Source organism: Mirounga angustirostris, unplaced genomic scaffold (genome assembly GCF_029215605.1).
Source record: "Mirounga angustirostris isolate CCGP_5_RB_7025 unplaced genomic scaffold, mMirAng1.0.hap1 SCAF_13, whole genome shotgun sequence".
Classification (NCBI taxonomy): domain Eukaryota; kingdom Metazoa; phylum Chordata; class Mammalia; order Carnivora; family Phocidae; genus Mirounga; species Mirounga angustirostris.
The window spans coordinates 73,671,784-73,693,494 of record NW_026991721.1 but is presented as its reverse complement, the minus strand read 5'-3'; the positions used below and the strand labels follow the sequence as shown (position 1 = coordinate 73,693,494).

Sequence of the window (21,711 nt, the reverse complement as noted above, 5' to 3'; positions counted from 1 at the left end):
TGGGCTTTTCTGGGCAGAAACACTACACATGTCATGCAGTTTATTGCTAGAAGAAGAAGTGTTTTTCTCTGTGACCCCCATGAGGGAGAAATTTGGAAGCCTGCATCTCGGTAAGCCTCAGCCATAATTACAACCACTTCTGAAACCTGTGAGTCTTCTGAGTTAATCTCCCACCATATAGGTGGTCCTGAGGTTCCAGAATATGAAAAAAAATCAATGTTGTTTTCAGATTCCACAATGCAACTAAATTTTAAGAAACCACTTGCCAAGTTTTGGTATAATATCAAATAAAAATATCCACAAATTGTTGGGAAGGCTATTAAAGTATTACTTCTTTTCTACCTACATATCCGTGTAAGGCCAGATTTTTTTCACATACTTCAATTAAAACAATTTATTAACACAAATGGAATGCAAAAATAAATGAGAATCAAGCAGTTTTCTATTAAGCCAGAAATAAGAGATTTACAAAGTATAAAACAATGTCACTCTTAGCAGTATATTTTTTAAATTTGGAAAACAGTTATTCTATTTATGTAAACATGCAGTGGGTTAATTAGGGTTTCCTGAATTAAAAAATTGGAGAACCAGTGCTTTAGAAGAACAGATGGGCAGTAAATTGTTATCAATACCTAGCACACTAGCTATAACTTGACTTCTCTCACTGGTCACAATAATGCTGAGCTTTTTCCAACAGGTATGACACAAATTTGTAATAGATAGGTCAAGATGTTTTCTCTCTCAGCTCTTACAGGGGCCACGAGTGGCCTGGCACAGTGGAAGACCCCAGACTAGTTCCCATCAACCCCATCAGTTTATCTCCATGTGTTGTACATGTGTTACCATTTCATTTTCCACGTGGACTAGGATAAGTGAAAGGTTTAGAAAGCACTGGCCTAGCAGAATTGCCTCATAGTTATCTTGCTTCAAATGTTCACATTCTGCACAATACTGTCACTTGAAATATATTAAATAACATGAACAACGGGTTAAACTTTTTTGGATTGACATTAGTTACCATTTTTTTAAAGGGTTCCAAGGGGGAGGGGAAAAATGGGGTCCCAAGGACAATACATTTTTTGAAGGCAGTAATAACTTCCAATTTCTTGCTCATCTCTTTTCTAAAACTCAAAATGAATATGAAAATGAGAATTACAAGAAACATAGTTTAATTATCTCTTTCCATGGCATTAATCAAACTATATTTTCAAAGTGATTATTAGATAGCAAAGTGAAACGGTAATTTATCAAATGAAAATATATTAAACTAGAACTAAAGAATAACAAGTTTTTTTTTACTGTATTCGTGCAATAAAAGCATTTATTACATGTAAAGAAAAAAAGTTTATCATACAGAGTATCTATTCCAATTAAGACTTCACTCATTCAAATGGAAGTCTGGTGTTTTGCACAAATATCTATATTCAGTGCTCAACTTACTAACTAGAAACCGCTTATTTACAGGATAGAGTGTCTCAAAGATAATGATAATAAAGAAAATACTAATTAATTCAATTGTTAATAAATCAAGTAATAAAATGCTACTCATCTGAACACAGCAGCTAAAGACTTTGGCAATTCAGAAAAATAAAAGTTGTATAACATACAAACAACATATGGTAAAGAAGCAAAGAACAAATAACTGAAGCTCACTGAATAAAAATCTGTTAAGATTTAGTAATAATTTATTTAAAAAATAAGCACACACACAAAAATAATCATGCAACAAAGTTCTAGCAGGAATACAAGATCTAGGAATTAAGGTATCAATCCTTCCACTACAATATTATATCTAGGTCTGATCTTTCCTTCTATCTAAAGAAACTTAAAAAAAAAAAGTTCAGAGAAAATTACTAAAGAACGAAAAGAGTAAGTTAAATGGGGCGGATTTATTCATAAAGCAGAAAGTCAGCAAATGTCTACCCCAGCGTGTTAGTGATAATGCTACATTCTGCTTGTGTGTCACTACTGGTTTTAAAGAACATGTGAGAAAAGAGGGAAAAAGGAGATGAAGAGGAAAGTAAACAAAAGAAAAAATAATGTGGAAAGAGTAAATCAGCATCTCTTATCCCTTCAGAGCATGGTGTTGTGAACCATTTAAGCAATGCCTCCAGATATTCATTATGATCCATTATGCTTTTATAGTACTTTCTGTATCAGTCCAATGATATCTACCTTCAGTATGGGATGGGCAGACAAGGAAACCACTACTCGCTTTACCCTGACAAAAAATGAAGGCCCAAGTGAGTTTAGAAGAGACATCTGAGGAGAGCAGGAAGAGGTATGTTGGGGAAGCTGGTAGAGAGGAAGACTTCTCAAAATAAATAATACATAATGTGGATTTTAAAGAGTACAATTCTACAACAGCAAGATTTCAATAGGAGCGCACTGCATGAGAAAGACTTATAAGCTTGACATGGCTGGTGTGGCAGCCAGAATGGACACCCAAGGATACCTATGTCCTAATCCTTCAAACCCTGAATACCTGCTATATGGCGAAAGGACTTTGGGAAAGGACCCTAAACAGAGAGATATGAAGCATGAAAGACACGTGACCCACCATTCCTAAAGGGGGCCATAAAGAAAGCAAAGGAAGGAATGTAGACAGCCTCTAGGAGGAAAGACTGGCCCTGACTAAAAGTCAGCAGGACAATGGAACCTCAGCTCTATAACCACAAGCCAAAAATCTGAATGTGCTGAGAGCAGACTCCTCCCTAGACTCTCTAGTAAGGAACACAGCCCAGTCAACACCTTGATTTCAGCCTCATAGGACCCTAAACAGAAGACTCTGCTAAGTCCATCCAGATTTCTGACCTACAGAAACTGTGTGATGACACATCTGTGTTAAAGTTGCTGAGCTGTGGTACTTTGCTAAGGCAGCAAGAAAGCTAATACAGATGGCAAGTTTTGGGAACAAATATATTTCAAAGTAGCCAGGGCAAAGGATGTGTGGGTAAGGAAGAACAGAAGAGAAGATAGGGATGAAGTTGGTAAGGCAGGTGGAGTCCAGATTTAAAAAAAAAAAAAAAATCTAGGACTTTGTTATGTAAGCCATGGAGAGGTGTTAAAATTTGTTTAAAGTAGGGGAGATGATAGCAGGAATGTTGTTTAAATGGGGATGAGAGGGAGACCACAGGCTAAGCAATTACTTAGGAGTATATCACAATTATCTATGCAATAGATGATGAAAGTCTGAACCAAAGCAATGAGAATGAAGAGAAAGAACTAATACATCTTTGGGATAATTCAGAGGCAAAAATACTGATTTTTGGTTCCTGACTGATATTGCATATGACAGAGCAGTTATAGATTTCTCAAAGTATTTAGTCTTGATGATTTGGTGAACAATACTGTTTAACAATCAGTGAACAAAAGAAAAGTGCTGTATTTTGATGAGGTTAAAAATAGATAAGGGGAAATAGATACTCTTCTTTTTTTTTTGAGAGAGAGAGTGAGCATGTGTGTGAGCAGGGGGGGTGGGTATGGTAGGGGCAGGAGACAGGGAGAGAGAGAGAATCACGACCCTGAGATCATGACCTGAGCCGAAATCAAGAGTTGAATGCTTAACTGACTGAGCCACCCAGGTGCCACTCCATTTTAAAATACATGAAAGACACAGGAGTTTTCAAGTAGTGGATAAACAAACAAACAAAAAACATCTATTTTGTTAGGCTCTATTACCTCTGCTGTTACTTTCCGGATAGGCAAATGTAGGCTTATTTGGGGAGCGTCGTAGATCACTATTAAGGAAAGGCTTATCAGGTGGATATACTACATATGGAGATGAGGAATGGCGAACCATACTTCCATTAGACCTTGAGGGTTCGACTAAGATGTTCTGAAAAATAAAAATATAGAAATTACCTTTCAAAATTTTAAACTGCAAATAGGATGTAAATACACACACACACACACAATTTGTTCCTGACTGAAAATTGTACTGCTTATGTTCCACTGATAGAGACAACATAAAAAACAAAGCCCACTGACCATACACAACAGAATTCAATCATTATTTTAAAATTTTCAAGTGTTTCTTATGTGTCTAAATATAGCCATATGCCAGACACTATAAAAAGGAAATAATGTTCAAACAACTTGAATAGAAATGCTGCACAGAAATACTTAAATATGATACTCATAATAAATTTAATGTTTTACCTAAAAATATGTAGTGTAAAATATACATTCAGAAAAGTAAATATTATCTTTTTACAGTATCTGAAACTGCTACAAAATGACTGAATTAATCTCTCTCCAATCAACTAATTCCTGAATATTTATCAAATGTCCAAGAGTCTGTGGTATACAGAAAGGTATAGTTCTTGCTTCAAAAAATTCATACTTAGGAAAAAGAGGTAGGAGGGGGGCAATTAGAAATATCAAATACCCAAATACAAAATTTTATTTCCACACAAACACCATTCTATTATGAATGAGATTCTGTTCAATTAGGGATTATGTTCCACATGATTTCAGTTGCAGGGTATCCTAACTGTGGCATTTTTTTAGTTGTAGATGACTTCCTATCGGTAGATAGACACCTGGAGTGGGGGAAGTAATGGAGAAACTGAAAGCTAAGGTGAAAGATACAACTGGCTCGCTGTTCAAAATTCTCATTTATTTTTCTTATTCAAATAACCACAGCAAAATAAGTTCTCGACTCTTACCTTTGGAGAACTATACTATACAGCACAGAATAATCTGTGCCCAGAAAAGTACAAAGGGACAAAGAATATTTACAATAATGGTAAACAAGCTCCTGGAATAAACAAAGGCAATCAAGAAAACCACACTGTATCTAAATCTTATTAAAAATCAAAGACTGTTTCCATGTAAAACCACGCAATTTTCCAATTGATTTAAGAAAGCAAATACAAAACACAAACTATGGCTATGAAAACTAAAGAAGAGAGAAAAGACTTGGAAAAGATAGGGGTAAGTCTGAAAGTGGTACTCAAGTAAATCAATGTTAAGTCAAAAGTCAAAAGTATGTTCACATGCAACCGGACTAAGAGTTGGCATTTTTCAAACTTTTTGACAAGCTGACATCAGGTTTTTGGAGGTGGCTGGAAAACAGGGTGAGTTTTCAATTCTTAAAATATATTATACTGCCAAAGCTCTTACAAAGCACCATGAATTATCACTTAGCTTAATTTCAAATATGATTCTTCACAGAGAACCTTAGGTCTTCATACAACCTCCTAGAATCCTATCATTTAACAACTACCATTCAAAGTAACTGGCTAGGAAGTATTCCTTATCAACATATACGTATGAACAAAAAACACCTGCAAATTTACGTAAGATTTTCAAAACAATTTTTATTAGAATTACTGAATACTGCACAGATATTAACAGGACTATGCATAAATAATTTACTTTCAAAAAACACAAACCAAAACAAAATGAAAATAAACCATCTTCATTAAATTCACTGCCTGCTAGCTCTTGTGTAACAGTTCAAAATTTGTCCTTTTCGAAACATTTCTCCAAAGCCAACAGATACATGAAAAGATGCTCAACATTCTTTAGTCATTAGGGAAATGCAAATTAAAACCACAATGAGGGGCGCCTGGGTGACTCAGCTGGTTAAGCGTCTACCTTCTGGCTCAGGTCCTGATCCCAGGATCGTGCCCCACACTGGGCTCTCCTGCTCAACAGGGAGCCTGCTTCTCCCTCTCCCTGCTGTTCCCCCTGCTGTGGGTGCGCGCTCTCGCTCTCTCTCTCTGTTAAACAGGTAAATTTTTAAAAATTGCTTTAAAGCCACAATGAGAGATCATCTCACACCTGTTAAGACTAACCATCATCCAAAAGACAAGAGATTACAAAAGCTGGCATGGATGCAGAGAAAAGGGAATCCTTTGTGCACTGTTCGTGGAATTGTAAATTGATACAGCCACTATAGAAAACAGTATGGAGGATCCTCAAAAAATTAAAAATAGAACTACGATATAATCCAGAAATTCTACTTCTGGGTATATATCCAAAAGAAATGAGAACACTAACCTGAAGAGATATCTGCACCTCCACGTTCAGATCATAGCAGCATTACTTACAAGAGCCAAGACATGGAAGCAATGTGTGTCCACTGATGGATGAATGGGTAAAGAAGTTGTGGCATATACAATGGAATATTATTCAGCCATTAAAAAAAAAAAAACAAAAAACACAAGAAAACCTTACCATTTGCAAAAGTGTAACTGGACCTTGAAGGCATTATGCTAAATGAAGTCAGACAGAGAAAGACAAACACTGTATGAACTCACTTATATGTGGAAACTCTCCAATTTCTCATTAATTCCACTGCTAATGCCCTGGTTTAACACCACTGTGATCTGTTGTCTAGACTGCATTAATAGCCTCCTAATCACTCTTGTCCACATCCCCTTAGCCTGTCTCCAAGTATTAATCGTTATGATTGTTTTAAAAAAAAAAGCATATTAGAGTAATACCCCTAATTAAAACCCTATTTTACAGTGCCAGACACTGTAAAAAGGAATAGATTTCCATCACAAAATAAAATCCAAAATTCTCACCATGACTTGCTTATTTGAGAGAGAGTGAGCATACGAGTGCATGTGCATGCACATGAGCAGGGGGAAGGGCAGAGAGAGAGAGGGAGAATCTCTAGCAGATTCTGCGCTAAGCGCACAGCCTGACGTGAGGCTTGATCTCACCACCTGAGATCATGACCTGAGCTGAAATCAAGAGTTGGAAGCTCAGCTGACTGAGCCACCCAGGTGTCTCCTTACCATGGCTTTCATGGCGCCACATATCTGACCTCAGACTAATCTGACTTCATTCCCTCCCACTCTTTCTCCACACCCCTCTGCCCCCTCATTATTTCCCAGCTATACTGACCTACTTTTGGATTTCTAAAATGCACAGTACACTGTTTTCTTTTCCTACGTTTATCTGCCTGGAAAGCTCCCTTTCTCACACCACTCAGTCATCTGCTCAGAAGTCTTGTCAGTAAGACTTTCTCGGACTATTCTACCTAAAGTAGCACCTTTCTGTCACTCTGTCGCCTTTATTCTTTTTTAAAAATGCTTATTCCTACTTGATATATTTAGTATCTCTATGCCCTGTGGAATAAAAAAAAAAAAAATGTTTTTGTCCTTGGTTCCTGACACAGAGATTCAAAAATTCTGGGAATTTCTTAAGTGACAGATGTCTTTGTTATACCAAGAGTGGGACCCCCTAGATAGCTTCAGGATGAAGGCTGGTAGCCAGAAAAACCAACCAAGTTATCAGCATTAGAAATTTCAGCCCCACACCCTGACCTCAGGAGAAGGGAGGCGCTGGAGACTGAGTTCATTTACTAATGGCCAATGACTGAATAAATCATAAGTACATGATGAAACCTTCATAAAAACTCTTGAACAATGAGGTTCCAGGAGCATCCAGAGTGGTCATGGAAGCCCCTTTATATCTTGCCCTATGTGTCTCTTCCATTAGGCTGTTTCTGAGTTGTATCCTCTATTAAAAAACAGAAACAAAAACAACTAACTGTAAGCATAGCTCACTTCCCTGAGTTTTGTGAGTCATTCTAGCAAATTAATAAATGTGAGGAGAAAGGGTCATGGGAACTCCTTCATTTATAGTTGACTGGGCAGAAGTGCAAAAACCTACCTTCAGGACACCTGGGATTAAGGTGGGGGCCGTCATGTGGGAGCCAGCCCCTTAAAGTGTGGGGCCTGCACTATCTCCAGCTAGTCAGCAGCAGAACTGCATTGATTGTAGGACACCCAGTTGACACAGGAAAATTGAGTTTAAGTTCCAATAAAAACACTTGATAAAGATATTTAATAAATCTGTTGAATGTCTAATACAAAGCTATAATCATCAAGACAGCATGGTACTGGCACAAAAACAGACACATAGATCAATGGAACAGAAAACCCAGAAATGGACCCTCAACTCTGGTCAACTAATCTTCGACAAAGCAGGAATGTCCAATGGAAATAACGCAGTCTCTTCAGCAAATGGTGCTGGGATAATTGGACAACCACATGCAGAAGAATGAAACTGGATCATTTCCTTACACCACACACAAAAATAGACTCAAAATGGATGAAAGACCTAAATGTGAGACAGGAATCCATCAAAATCCTTGAGGAGAACACAGGCAGCAACCTCTTCAACCTCTCAGCTGCAGCAATTTCTTCCTAGACACATCGCCAAAGGCAAGGCCCTTGCAAGGGCAAAAATGAGCTATCGGGACTTCATCAAGATAAAAAGCTCTTGCACAGCAAAAGAAACAGTCAACAAAACCAAAAGACAACCGACAAAATGGGAGAAGATATTTTCAAATGACCTATCAGATAAAGGGCTAGTATCCAAAATCTATAAAGAACTTATCAAACTCAACACCCAAAGAACAAATAATCCAATCAAGAAATGGGCAGAAGACATGAACAGACATTTCTGCAAAGAAGACATCCAAATGGCCAACAGACACATGAAAAAGTGCTCAACATCTCTCGGCATCAGGGAAAGACAAATCAAAACCACAATGAGATACCACCTCACACCAGTCAGAATGGCTAAAATTAACAAGTCAGGAAACGACAGATGTTGGCGGGGATGCGGAGAAAAAGGAACCCTCCTACACTGTTGGTGGGAATGCAAGCTGGTGCAGCCATTCTGGAAAACAGTATGGAGGTTCCTCAAAAAGTTGCAAATAGAGCTACCGACGACCCAGCAATTGCACTACTGGGTATTTACCCCAAAGATACAAATGTAGTGAACCGAAGGGGTATGTGCACCCCAATGTTTATAGCAGCAATGTCCACAATAACCAAACTATGGAAAGAGCCTAGATGTCCACCGACAGATGAGTGGATAAAGAAAATGTGGTGTGTGTGTGTGTATATATACAGACACACACACACACACACAATGACTAATACGCAGCCATCAAAAAATTGAAATCTTGCCATTTGCAACGACCATAGGGAAAGAGAGGAAAAAATGAAACAAGACGAAACCAGAGAGGGAGACAAACCATAAGAGACTCTTAATCTCAGGAAACAAACTGAAGGTTGCTGGAGTGGAGGGGGGTGGGAGGGAGGAGGGGGGTGGGAGGGAGGGATGGGGTGGCTGGGTGATGGACACTGGGGAGGATATGTGCTATGGTGAGCGCTGTGAATTGTGTAAGACTGATGAATCACAGACCTGTACCCCTGAAACAAATAATACATTATATGTTAATAAAAATAAATAAATCTGTTGAATGAATTAATTATATAATTCCTCTGCAAAACAGGAAAAACTGCACATTGTCTACAAAATTGAATTATTCCATTCAAGTATATAAATTATAAAATTACATATATTTATAAAATATAAATTACAAAATATAATTTCCTTTATATCAAACAACAACAAAGAGCACAAATGTCATAGAGAGACTGTGCAGAAAGGATTAATATAGCAGACATGCGACTGCTATACTTAGAGATGTCTGCTTTCAAGGCTGGTTCTTGGCTGGCATCTGGTAACTTGAATTTTGGGAATGTTCCAACTACTGTCATCGTGACTGTCAGCAGTCCTCCGGACCAGCCCAAGGTTCGATGATTTGCTAGAAGGACTGATAGGACTGAGCATATAGTTATACTCATCTCTGGGATTTATTACAGCAAAGGGATACAAAGCAAAATAGCAAAAGCAAAAGACCCATGGAGGTGAAGTCTGTAAGGTATCAGGCACAAGCTTTCAAAATTCCTCTCTAGCTGCTTACAGGATATGCTTAATTCCTCCAGCAACTAATAGCCACAACTGTTGTGAAGTGTTTTTATCAAGGCTCCTTAGACTCAGTGGCCAAGGTTTTCACTGGGGACTGGTTACATTCCTGACTCCCAGAAAGAAAGCTGGTGTTCAGCATAAACCACACTTTACACACAGTTTAGGCAGAGTGAGGTACTCATCATTTAAAGTTTTATATTAGTGTATGAAATTGTTTACCATTTAAGTCCACAGCTGCCTATCAAGAGCTAACCCTGCCAACAGACCTTTCTCAAGATAGCAGCCATCTCGGGTGCCTGGGTGGCTCAGTTGGTTAAGCGACTGCCTTCGGCTCAGGTCATGATCCTGGAGTCCCTGGATCGAGTCCCGCATCGGGCTCCCTGCTCGGCGGGGGGTCTGCTTCTCCCTCTGACCCTCCCCCCTCTCATGTGCTTGCTCTCTCTCATTCTCTCTCTCTCAAATAAATAAATAAAATCTTAAAAAAAAAAAAAAAAAGATAGCAGCCATCTGAGATGACGAAAGATTTCTTCTTTTGTCAAGTGAATTCTTCTTGCTTTCAGTGCCACATGCCATTCAATCATGGGTACCTGAGAACTACTGAAGGGCAAAGGATCTTTCAAGCAGAATTAGGCCCCCCCCCATATACATGCAATATATACATATGCAAAATAAAAACCACCACAAACCTCAAATTTGCATGGTACTTTACAATTTACATTTCCTTTATCTTAGTTGATCCTCACAACAATCCTGACAAGTAAGAAAGTATCTTCACTTTAGAGTTCAGAAAAATGTATTTGGGATTTTTCAGAACACTGAACTCAGATTTGTCAACATATTTTTTCCAAGCATACTCATATTCTCCTTTAGTTATTACAAGAACCACTGAAGGAAGCATAGCAAATATTATTGTCTCCATTTTGTAGGTGAAAAAAACAGGCTAAGAAAACTTAAACCATTTGCTTAAGGTCTCACAGCTATTAAGGGGCCTGAGTATAACTCCTAATTAGTATGCTTTCCAAGACCCCAAGCATTCAATAAATATTTTTCCAACTAAAATGATATGATTCTAAGAGAGACTTTCAGGATTGAAGGCAAAATGTTTTACGTGACCACTTTCTTCCCTGGTAACTTTAGTTCCTTCTTAGGAACACTTATGATTCAAGTATTTATTGAACATATCTGTGTATGGCACTGCATTAAGTATGAAGGATGATAAGAAATGTGTATTATTTGCCTTCTTTTCAAATGGGATGAGCAACATGGCTTGAAGAAATCCGGTATATAAAAACTTAAATACAATTTAGCAAACCATACATACTCAACTATATAGAAAAAATAATACAGTATGTTCAAAATGGGGTTATTCCAGGAATGTTTAAAACTGAATGAACATTAGAACACCCATTTCACTTTAATGTGAAAATCCATATGATCAACAAATGCAAAAAAGTAATCAATAAAATTCAGTATCCAGCCATTATTAAAGAACTATTTTCTTACAGTAATAAGAAAATTTACCAAAAAACATGACAACATATTTAATGGTACAAATTTAAAACATTCCTTTTAAATTCAGGAACAAGGCAAAGAAATCTGCAAGGCAACTTCTAGTCAAAGTTGTGCGGCATTTCATAGCCTGCATATTAAGATAATGAAAGGAAGTAATAAATGCTAAGATTGTAAAATTTCACAGGTTATGATCATCTAAATAGAAAATACCAAAGAATCCTCAATTATTAGAATTAGAGTTTAGGACAAATTGCTGAGTAAAATTAATATGAAAGAATGTATAACAGTTCTGTATAACAGTTAGAAAACACAACTTATGAAAATACATAAAAAATAAACTAAAAATAAATTTAATAAATGATATACAAGACCTGAAATTATAAAATTTTACTGAAAAATGTTAAAGTTAAAAAAAACTGGAATAACAAGACACAAGACTCAATATCTTAAAGGCATTGGTTATTACCAAACTGAACTGGAAATTCAATGCAGTTTGAGTTGAAATTCCGACAGCAGATTTTATAATTTCTATTAAAGAACAGCAAAGGATCGAGAATAGCTAACACTTTTCTTGAAGGAACAAGGAACAGGCAGGTACTCTCTTAGAAATGTAAGGGAGAATCCTTAATACAGTGAGTATAGATACAAGGAAAGACAAATACAACCATGGAACAAAGAGCCCAGTAAAACAAACATACACATACAGAAATATATTGATAGCTAAAAATGCAAACCACTGGGGAAAGATAAATTTAACAAGTAATGTTGGAGAAATTGCGTATCTTAAGTAGAAACATTAAACTAGATCCCTACCTCACAGCACACAAATTAACTTCACGCATATTAAGGACTTAAGAGGCCCCAACTTTAAAACTTGTAGGAAAAATACATAAGAATTTCATTAATGGCCTTTGCTACAAGAATTTCTTAGCCAAAAGCACTAAACAGAAAAAGGAAAGACTAATAAATTTTACCCCATGAACATTAGGAGCTCCCAACAAAAGAGATCTTAGACAAGTGAAAGACAAGCCAAAGAGTAATTAGAATACAGCATTAACATCCAGAATACATAATGACTACAAATCAGCAGGAAAAGACACACCGATTAAAGACAGGCAAAAGACACAAGTATCCCACAGAAGAAAAAAACTATGAGTAAAGTTATGAAAAAGTGAAAGGTGCATCTTCTCCACTGATCAGGGGCTGTTTCTAGCTTACACCCAAGAACTGCTAACCATTCACGCCTAGGTTATTCTACCACAGCAGCATTTATCAAACTGAACTGCGTAACAGCCTCATTACACGCAGTTTCTCCCCAGTGTCTGCTCCTTCAGCGCAAGGATCCTGTCTCATTCACCGGCATAATCTTGGCGCCTCCAATATGCCAGGCACTCCGCTTTAGCTAAATGAAGATATAACGGCTCTCACTTGAGCCTCCCCCCATTTTCTGCCTATTCCCAATGTGGCGGATCCCCAAACACTATGCGCTGACATTCCAATTCGACAAATAGTAGTGACTGAACTGGCTGGTAGCCCCCGAGAGGCGAAAACAATGTTTAGGTTCAGCTCTCCTTGTCGCCTCTCTAGAACGGCATGTACACGCTGCACAGTGACACCGGAGGCGGAAAGCGCGCGCTCTGGGTACAAGCAAGAACAAAGTCACTGGGCATATGCGACGGGAGCCACTGCAGGCACAAGCAGCAACGAGTAAGCACTCGATACGGAGGACTCTTCAACAGCTGCCAATTAAGTCAACTTGTGAGCCTACCTGGTCTCGGCGAGTTTCCAAGAGGGGCCGTTACACCCACGTGACCAGAGCTGCACTGTTTTCTCAAGGGCAGGGCGTGGGTAGACACCCTAGCGAATCCTGGCAAAGTTCGGCAACCTGCGCCGCTAGGCCGGAAGGTGAAGGGAGCAGAGGGGATGGACGGGCCAGGCCTGTTTCGAGGTGAGGGTGCAGCCTCCACAGAGGAGCAGTGAGCGTCCGGGAAGCAAGGGGCATTCCCGGCCGTTCCCCAGGATCGGGTGAGGCTCTGGGCCCCTGCTTTGAAGGGTGAGGAAAAGCAAAGAGGCGCCAGGACCGAGCCTATGTGAACGTCAGCCGCTTCTTACCGAGATCTGAGAACCAGAAGTCGCGGAGACCGATGCCGCCATCTTCCTGCCTACCCAGAGGGCCTCCGCAGCCCTGGGGGGGTCCGGGTTCTCGAGCTCCTCCTCAAGATTCGAGAGCCGCCCACTAGGGGCGACCCTAAGCCGAACCCCTGATGGAAGGGGGTTGGGGTATTGGTGCCGGGTCTAGAAACCCCTGCACACCCCCCCACAGGGGCGCCCACGCTCACAGTGCACTCGGAAAAGGCAACACGTCCTAACGGACGTCTTGAGTAGCCAATCAAAAAAGCGGACGTCTTCCGGTAGTAGGAGAGAATCCGCCTCTTCCCTCGCTGATGTCACAAGGTAGCGCATCGCTGAAACTGCGGGGGCTGCTAACGCTGCCGACTACCGCACGGCTCTGAGGGGGACTCTACAAAGGGGCGGGCCACATCGAGGAGGAAATGTTGGCCATGGGTTGTGATGTCTCCAGTGGCAATGGAATAGAATGACTGAAACAATAAAAGCAAGTGCGAAGTTCAAACACTCCATCGGTTCCCTTGGACTAAACGCCGGAGAGAGCGTGAGCTCGAGTCGGAGACGCCTCTCTAGGTGAAGTACTTAGCTTTTGACCAATAACAAATAGAATGTGGAGGGGCTTTGGTGACTTGGTCCAATAGAAGTCAAGGGAAAAAAGAGCGGAGGCAGAGAGTAAACCTTCACGAACACTTGCCCAATTGCATTGGGGCCTTCTCACTCAAACCTGGGACTGGCTGCTACATACAGGCTCTACGGGGGCCTTTGGGCGGGGCGAGTTTGAAGCGGATTTCGCGCGCTGAAAGCGTCGGGCCGTCATTGGCCAGCAACTTCCTCCCTTTGTGGGAGCTCCCAGCGTAGCCGGGGTTAGGGGTTGGGAGGAGCGACCGAGTGACGCAGTAGCCTTCCCAGCCAATCAGAGATGGGGAAGGGAGGCCGAGAAGGAAGCGGATCCACTGCCGCGCAGCTAAACCGCATCGAACTATCCTCATCGTCTTCCTCCGCCGCTATAGGGGCCTAAGCGGGAGCGGCCTGGACGGCGTCACTGAGAGGGCTGGGGGCGGAAGTGGAGGCGGAGGGAGACGGTACAGACCGCAGGGCCGCGGACCTTCGCGGCGAGGCTCTGGTGGGCGCGAGGCAGGGGAGGGGGGAGGAGGAGGAGCCCGCGGCCCGGGCGGCGGCGGCGGCGGCGGCGCCCGAGTTCCCCGTAGGGCCCCGCCTCGGAGCGGGCGGCGGTGGAGGAGGAGCAGGATGGCGGCCTCGGCCCTGTACGCCTGCACCAAGTGTACCCAGCGCTATCCCTTCGAGGAGCTCTCCCAGGGCCAGCAGCTCTGCAAGGTCCGTGGGTGCTGGGCGGCGGGCGGGCGGGTTTCCTCGGCCAGAGCCCGAGGGAGCTGGGTGTCCTCTGCACTGCAGCCCGGCTCTCTTCGCCGGCGCCTTGGGGGCTCTGAGCTCTTTCTTGCCTCCTCACTCGGGACCCCTTTATCCGAGGACGTGGGCATCAGGTGGGAGGGGCCCCTGAGGAAGACAAAATTCTGTTCTCTTCCAGGCGCCCAGGAGGGGGCCGGGCCCCACCGACATTCAGGGGTCTCAGGGGTGGGGCTGAGTGAGGCGGCACCTGTCTATGCCGCAGAGACCCTGGGGTGGAGATGTTTTCATCTCGGTTTTCTGCCTGGACTGTTCTCTCCTTCCACCGGGAGGCAGGGGACGGTTTTTGCACTTTCTTGCTAGGAACCTGAAGCCGCAAAGCTGATGGCATCTTTCTTCCCTGTCCAGGAAAGCGAAGCGACTGGTTTGGGGACAGAATGCTCTATGATTTGGAGCTCCTCCCATCCCATTAAAGCCGGGATGCTGTCTGTGAGCAACGGTGCAAAATATTAAGTAGTTTCACATTTAACCAACCCTTGAAATCGGCCCTGACAGCTTTCTTATTTGTAGCATACCCCCCACATCAAATAAAGACAAAGACACCTATACCTTCCCTAAGAAAATATGCTGTAATTGGCCACTTATATGATAAATTACTCAATTGTTTACGTTGAGGACAGGTATTATTGATGTTTTAGGAATTTGACTAGGTTGTGTAATAATTTTCTACCAGTAAAGTGAAATTTGGGACTTTGAGATAGATACTAATATATTGTCTTATTACAGGAATGTCGGATTGCGCATCCTATTGTAAAATGTACTTACTGCAGATCAGAATTTCAACAAGAGAGGTTTGTATACTAAATAGTTTTTGATTGTTAAAGACACAGTTGTCTGTAAGGAAAAACGGGGGGGGGGGGGGCGTTGTAATCCTGTATTTGTGGTAAAGTATTCTTAAGTATGGTTTAGTGTCTTAAATTTTAAGTTGTAAACCTTTTATATGTGGTGGGAGAGACCATGTTGACAAATAATTAATGGCTGTTTTACAGCTAGACTTCAGTTTACACATGAGGAAATGGAGAATAAATTATTGCATGGAAAATACGCAGCCTCGCTGACTAAAAATGCAAATATAAAGTTACTATTAAGCTGTAAAAAATGACAAAACATTAGTGCTGACATAATGTTACCAACTATCTTCCAAGTGAAATCTAGTAACTTGTTACCAGTGGAAGAACAGCACATACTTTTTAACAGGCTGATTCTTGTTAAAAGATCAGGGCATGTTTAAGTGAGTAGTAGCCTAAGGAGAAGAACAAATAATTTCTTCATAAGTAGATAACTGGCATCATAATAGTGGAGAAGGTCCAGAGGAAGGTTAGGTAAGCACTGAGATGTAAAGCTGTGAATAAAGAGTGGCAAATGTGAAGATTTTGGAACTAAATAGGAAACATTAGGATTTTTGTTTTGTTTTGTTTACCAAAAGATACACAATAAAAATGTATAAAAACATTTATCATTTATCTAAAGTTAATGAAAGAAGAGAAAATGTGTATAAGAGACATCCCTAAAAAGATCCTTGGTCTATATTAGAGGAAATTTTAAGAACCACTAAATAGTCAAATATAAACTGTATTTGCTTTAGTTCGACAGTGTGCTAATTACCTCAGAAAGCTATGTAAATTTGATCATCTATATTCAATTTCCTTTTCAGCAAAACTAATACAATTTGTAAGAAGTGTGCTCAAAATGTGAAGCAATTTGGCACAGTAAGTATGTCTTACATTTTTATTTCATGTTATTGTTACTAGTCAGTGTTTTTCACAAAATGGACTTTTAAAAAAATCTCTATTGTTATGTCCTTAAATATTCAACATGTTAAGATATTCCGGGAAAGGAATTTTCTGTAGACAGACAGAGGATGACAGCATTTAAAAACAGTCATATTATGTGCATGTTTTGTGTATATTGAATTTCAGTGTGAAATGTATGATTTTATTCTTTAAAGGCTCAAATATAACAAACTAACTCCTGGTTATGGAGAACCCACTTATCTATAAAGTTTGCATAATCACACTCCCCTCCACCCCCCATAAAGTTTGCATAATCACACTCTCTCCCACCCCCCAGGACCTCTAACAGTTTTTATATAGTAGTACAGTTCAGGCATTTATTCACAAAAGTCATGACATTATGCTAGTATAAATTTTTTCTCACATGTATATGACAGTCATTATTGGTATAGTACAGTCATGATTAGTTAAAGTGCTGGCCTTAAGGTTCTGTAAAATCCTGAATTGTCTTTTGAGTATCAAAGAAAATCAAGCTATGTTTGTTATAGTTTAGGTTGAATATGCTTGTGCCAATTCTTAAGTTGAAAGCTCATGTGTAATGTATATTCTTTTCATCACCTATACCTGTATATGATAAAAAGTTAAATTTTTTTTAATGAAACAGTAATAAAAGTAATTAGGATGTTAAATTATTTCATGCTCCTAAATACTGGATACATGAAACTTTTCTATCAGTGTGTACCTTTATTTTCATTCTTTGAGACCTTTTTCACATGTAGCTTTTATATAACATACTATCCAATCATAAATACATTTCTCATGATCTTATTTATTTAATAGAGTTAACAAAAAGTTGCGTGACTCTAGAAATAAATGTTAGTAAATGAATAAGAACATGATGAATGTCATTAAATATGACAGGGTAACATACTTGACAGAAAATTTTTTTTTTCTGTTTCCTTAATTAGTTCCAGAAATATGTCTGTATACAGGTGTATATTTTATGCGGCAAATTTTTATTTTTAAATGTCTCAGTTAAAATGTATATCTGCTTTTCAGCCTAAGCCTTGTCAGTACTGTAACATAATTGCAGCATTTATTGGTACAAAGTGTCAGCGTTGTACAAATTCAGAAAAAAAATATGGACCACCTCAGACCTGTGAACAGTGCAAACAACAATGTGCTTTTGATCGAAAGGAGGAAGGAAGAAGAAAGGTATTTATATTATGATATCTTCTGGAAATTGAAACACACAGATTGGGAGTTATTTTAATGAATACACTACTGCTACATGATGTATCCTTTGGATCCCTGAAAATGGTTAGATGGAAGTGCAGGAACAGTGCATTTTCTCTGTTTGCATCACACATTTATGTTGATCAGCTGAGATTACTGTATTTTAAAAAAATATTCTGTGATAGCTGTTCTGTACTATTTGGTTATCTAACATTTTGTTCGGGAGAATTACTAACTGCTTTTAAATCCTTTCAGCTACTTACCCTTTTGCTGGTTACTTGAAGTTGCTGGTGTGAAAAAATACCTGATGGCACATTAACGTGTATAATTCAAAGTTAATCTTGTGCCTTTTGACTTGGGGCTCATGTTTTCAACCATTGTTTGTTTTTCTCTACGTACAGTGACTTAAAAAGTGTGTGTGTGCCTGTGGCATTCCTCTGCTGATCAGCATTCACTTCACATAGGCCTCCTGTTGTCTGTCAGTTTCAGTTGAGTTGGAGGATGACTCTCTCTTTGAGAAGCTCCCCCAGGTTCTTCCACAGCAGTATATGTCCCCTAGTTGTAAGACCTGTCCCTCCAGCACTTCTTGTGTGAACAAGTAGAAGAAAGAAATTTAATTTCATTTTTATAGGGTTTTGTCTTAATTTTGGAAAGAAGTCTCCTTTCCTCACCCTTGACACATGTACAGTTGATCCTCATTATTCGTGGTAGATAGGTTCTGTAAAGTTGCTGCGAACACTGAATTAGTGAATATTGAACTATTGCTTCTAAGAGGGCAGTATAGGATTAGATTCTTGCCTCTGTTCACAACATGGTAATCTTTCGATCAATACTTAATCTTGTTTTGTGGATGTTTCTCTTCAGAGACATCTTTTTTTTTCTTTTTTTTCAAATTTTTTATTGTTACGTTAATCACCATACCATACCACCATTAGTTTTAGATGTAGTGTTCCATGATTCATTGTTTGTGCATAACACCCAGTGCTCCTTGCAGAACATGCCCTCTTTAATACCCATCACCAGGCTAACCCATCCTCCCACCCCCCTCCCCTCTAGAACCCTCAGTTTGTTTCTTAGAGTCCATAGTCTCTCATGGTTTGTCTCCCCCTCCGATTTCCCCGCCTTCATTCTTCCCCTCCTGCTATCTTCTTTTTTTTTTTTTTCTTAACATATATTGCATTATTTGTTTCAGAGGTACAAATCTGAGATTCAACAGTCTTGCACAATTCACAGCGCTTACCAGAGCACATACCCCCCCTAGTGTCTATCACCCAGTCACCCCATCCCTCCCACCCCACCCCCTACTCCAGCAACCCTCAGTTTGTTTCCTGAGATTAAGAATTCCTCATATCAGTGAGGTCATATGATACATGTCTTTCTCTGCTTGACTTATTTCACTCAGCATAATATCCTCCAGTTCCATCCACGTCGTTGCAAATGGCAAGATCTCATTCCTTTTGATCAGAGACATCTTAATATAAATTGTTGTTTGATCACATTGAAGTCATGGCTGACAGCACTATATGCCTGACGGAACTTATCCGAGATACGTATTTTTTACATAAGGCATATCACAGCCTTCTTGCGCTAAAGAACACTATACATCACTTCAGCACTACACTTGGGGACCATTATAAGCAGTGGAATCATCAATAGAAAGCACAGATGCAGAAAACATGCCACTAAATAGACCGTGAAAAGGACACTTGTTTGTGGTGTAAGAGTGGAAAGAAGACGACCGCGGAGTGTCACCTTGTTAAACTTCTGCAGGGATTGTTTGCTCTCCGGCTACAGAAATTTTTTGCTACTGTGTGCGTGTTCGTGAATGATCATGAAAGCACTGCAAGTTGATTTGGGGGTTATAGATAAATTTTAGCAAGTAGGTGGTGAATTTGCAAATGGGCAACCTGCCAATAATGAGAATCAAATGTATATGTCATTCAAGGTCTCCTTGTTTCTATAAACTAACAGTTTTCACTGTAGTGGGAATTACTTTGTGATTTTAGTAATTGCACAGTGACTTAAGAATTCAGGCTGGTGCTTAGTAAGATTCTTTGAAGTATGTCAATTTAGGCTTATTTCCCAGTAATAAGAAAACAAACTTTTCTCTCCAAATTAAAAAATGCCTCAAAACTAATGGCAGTCCATAGATCATCCTCACCAATTTCATGACATACCAAATGAGCATTTTCCCAGGTTTCATAATAGTCTAATTTTATTACCATTTTGCAACGATCTGTGTATGTGTGCATGTGTGTGAGAGAGAGCGCACATGTGTGTGTGCGCCTACGCTAGAAGTTGAATAGTTTATTTTTCACTTAAACTCAGTTTATAGGTACATTTAATTTAATACAAATATTTTCTTTAAAAAGGTTGATGGAAAGTTGTTATGCTGGCTCTGTACTTTATCATACAAGAGAGTTTTACAGAAGACAAAAGAACAAAGGAAGAGCCTGGGATCTTCACATTCAAACTCATCTTCTTCATCTCTTACCGAGAAAGACCAGCATCATTCAAAACATCACCACCACCATCATCACCATCACCATCGTCACAGCAGTAGTCACCACAAGTAAGTACTTTGAAAGCAGGGTTTCTAAAATCCTCTTGGCAATTTAATGCCAAGTATTGCTGTTTAACTTTTTGCAAATACTATTTTTGTGCAAGTCTAGTTTCTGTTGTACATGGTAAGCTTCTTGAGTGTTTAGGGCCTTTTCCCTACTTTATTCAGTATATAGAACACCTTGTTTTATCACATTTTTGCTTTATTATGCTTCACAGATACTGCATTTTTTTACAAATTGAGGGGTTGGGGTAACCCCGCGTTGAGCAAGTCTGTAGGCACCATTTCCAACAGCATTTACTCATGTTTCTGTGTCACATTTTGGATTCTCACAGTATTTCAGACTTTTTCCTTATTAAATCTGTTATGGTGATCTGTGATCAGTGATTCATGACTTGCTGAAAGGTCAGATGACATTAGCATTTTTAAGCAATTTTTTAATTACTTTTTTAAGGTATGTAATGCTCTTGCACACTTAATAGACCATAGTATGGTATACACATAAGTTAGGTGCACTGGGAAACAAAAAATGTATTTGACTTGCTTTATTGCAGTATTTATTGCATGGTCTAGAACCCAACCCACAGTATCTTTGAGGTAAGCCTGTATAAAATTATATACCTGGAGTGTGTTAAGCTGTTTACCATAAAAATAAAGAATAGTACATTTAGGGAATTACATAAAATTTTGATCATATGAAGTAAAAATACAGGTACACCAGCATTAATACTTCATAGGTTTATGTTATCAGAGTCCTCAATATTCTTTTTTTGTTTAAATAATTGTTAGGATTTTACGTGTAAAAATTGTATTTACAGTTATAAATACAAATTATAGTCCTATGCAGTTATATTTATCAGTGACTAGGATATGTACATTCAGTGTTTTTGTAGAACAGATTGTGAGATTATCATTTGTGATCATGATAGAAGCATTCTAAATCTTGAAGTTTCCAAAAGTGTGAAAATAATCTTTTTTTTTTTAAGATTTTATTTATTTATTTGAGACAGAGAGAATGAGAGAGACAGAGAGCACATGAGAGGGGGGAGGGTCAGAGGGAGAAGCAGGCTCCCTGCAGAGCAGGGAGCCCGATGCGGGACTCGATCCCAGGACTCCAGGATCATGACCTGAGCCGAAGGCAGTCGCTTAACCAACTGAGCCACCCAGGCGCCCCTGAAAATAATCTTTTAAATTAGCAGTACTTTGCTGCTTTTTTAAAAACACATAGGCAGGAATTCTATTCAAATATAAACAACTACTTGATTTTTAAAGTGCCTTGGGAGGAGAAAGTTATATAGTGGTAATATGTGTGTAGCATAAAGTTTTTTGAACTGTGGTTTTAGTCTTCATGGAAAAATCAAGAAT

General features: G+C 39.4%; 2 protein-coding genes across 11 annotated transcripts in view; one reads left to right on the top strand and one right to left on the bottom strand.

Annotated features, from left to right (window-relative positions):
* CEP57 (centrosomal protein 57) overlaps positions 1–13,701 on the bottom strand; it is a 35,566-nt gene extending 21,865 nt beyond the window's left edge. The window contains exons 1-2 of one of the 2 annotated variants that reach the window (XM_045894655.3): positions 13,375–13,701; positions 3,682–3,838 (exon numbers count right to left, since the gene is read on the bottom strand). In XM_045894655.3, the coding sequence (XP_045750611.1) occupies positions 3,682–3,838; positions 13,375–13,416 (199 nt within the window). In that variant the 5' untranslated portion in view covers positions 13,417–13,701. Of the gene's footprint in view, positions 1–3,681; positions 3,839–13,030; positions 13,352–13,374 lie in introns of those variants that run through there. The other variant, XM_045894657.3, reaches the window with a different exon arrangement.
* Positions 13,702–14,451: 750 nt separating this feature from the next.
* The window catches only part of FAM76B (family with sequence similarity 76 member B), a 106,326-nt gene continuing 99,066 nt past the window's right edge, over positions 14,452–21,711 (top strand). For 2 of the 9 annotated variants that reach the window (XM_045894654.3, XM_045894653.3), the window contains exons 1-5: positions 14,500–14,724; positions 15,541–15,605; positions 16,469–16,523; positions 17,607–17,762; positions 20,156–20,355. In XM_045894654.3, the coding sequence (XP_045750610.1) occupies positions 14,638–14,724; positions 15,541–15,605; positions 16,469–16,523; positions 17,607–17,762; positions 20,156–20,355 (563 nt within the window). In that variant the 5' untranslated portion in view covers positions 14,500–14,637. Of the gene's footprint in view, positions 14,725–15,540; positions 15,606–16,468; positions 16,524–17,606; positions 17,763–20,155; positions 20,356–21,711 lie in introns of all 9 variants that reach the window. The other 7 variants (XR_010407027.1, XR_010407026.1, XM_045894650.3 and 4 more) reach the window with 6 other exon arrangements.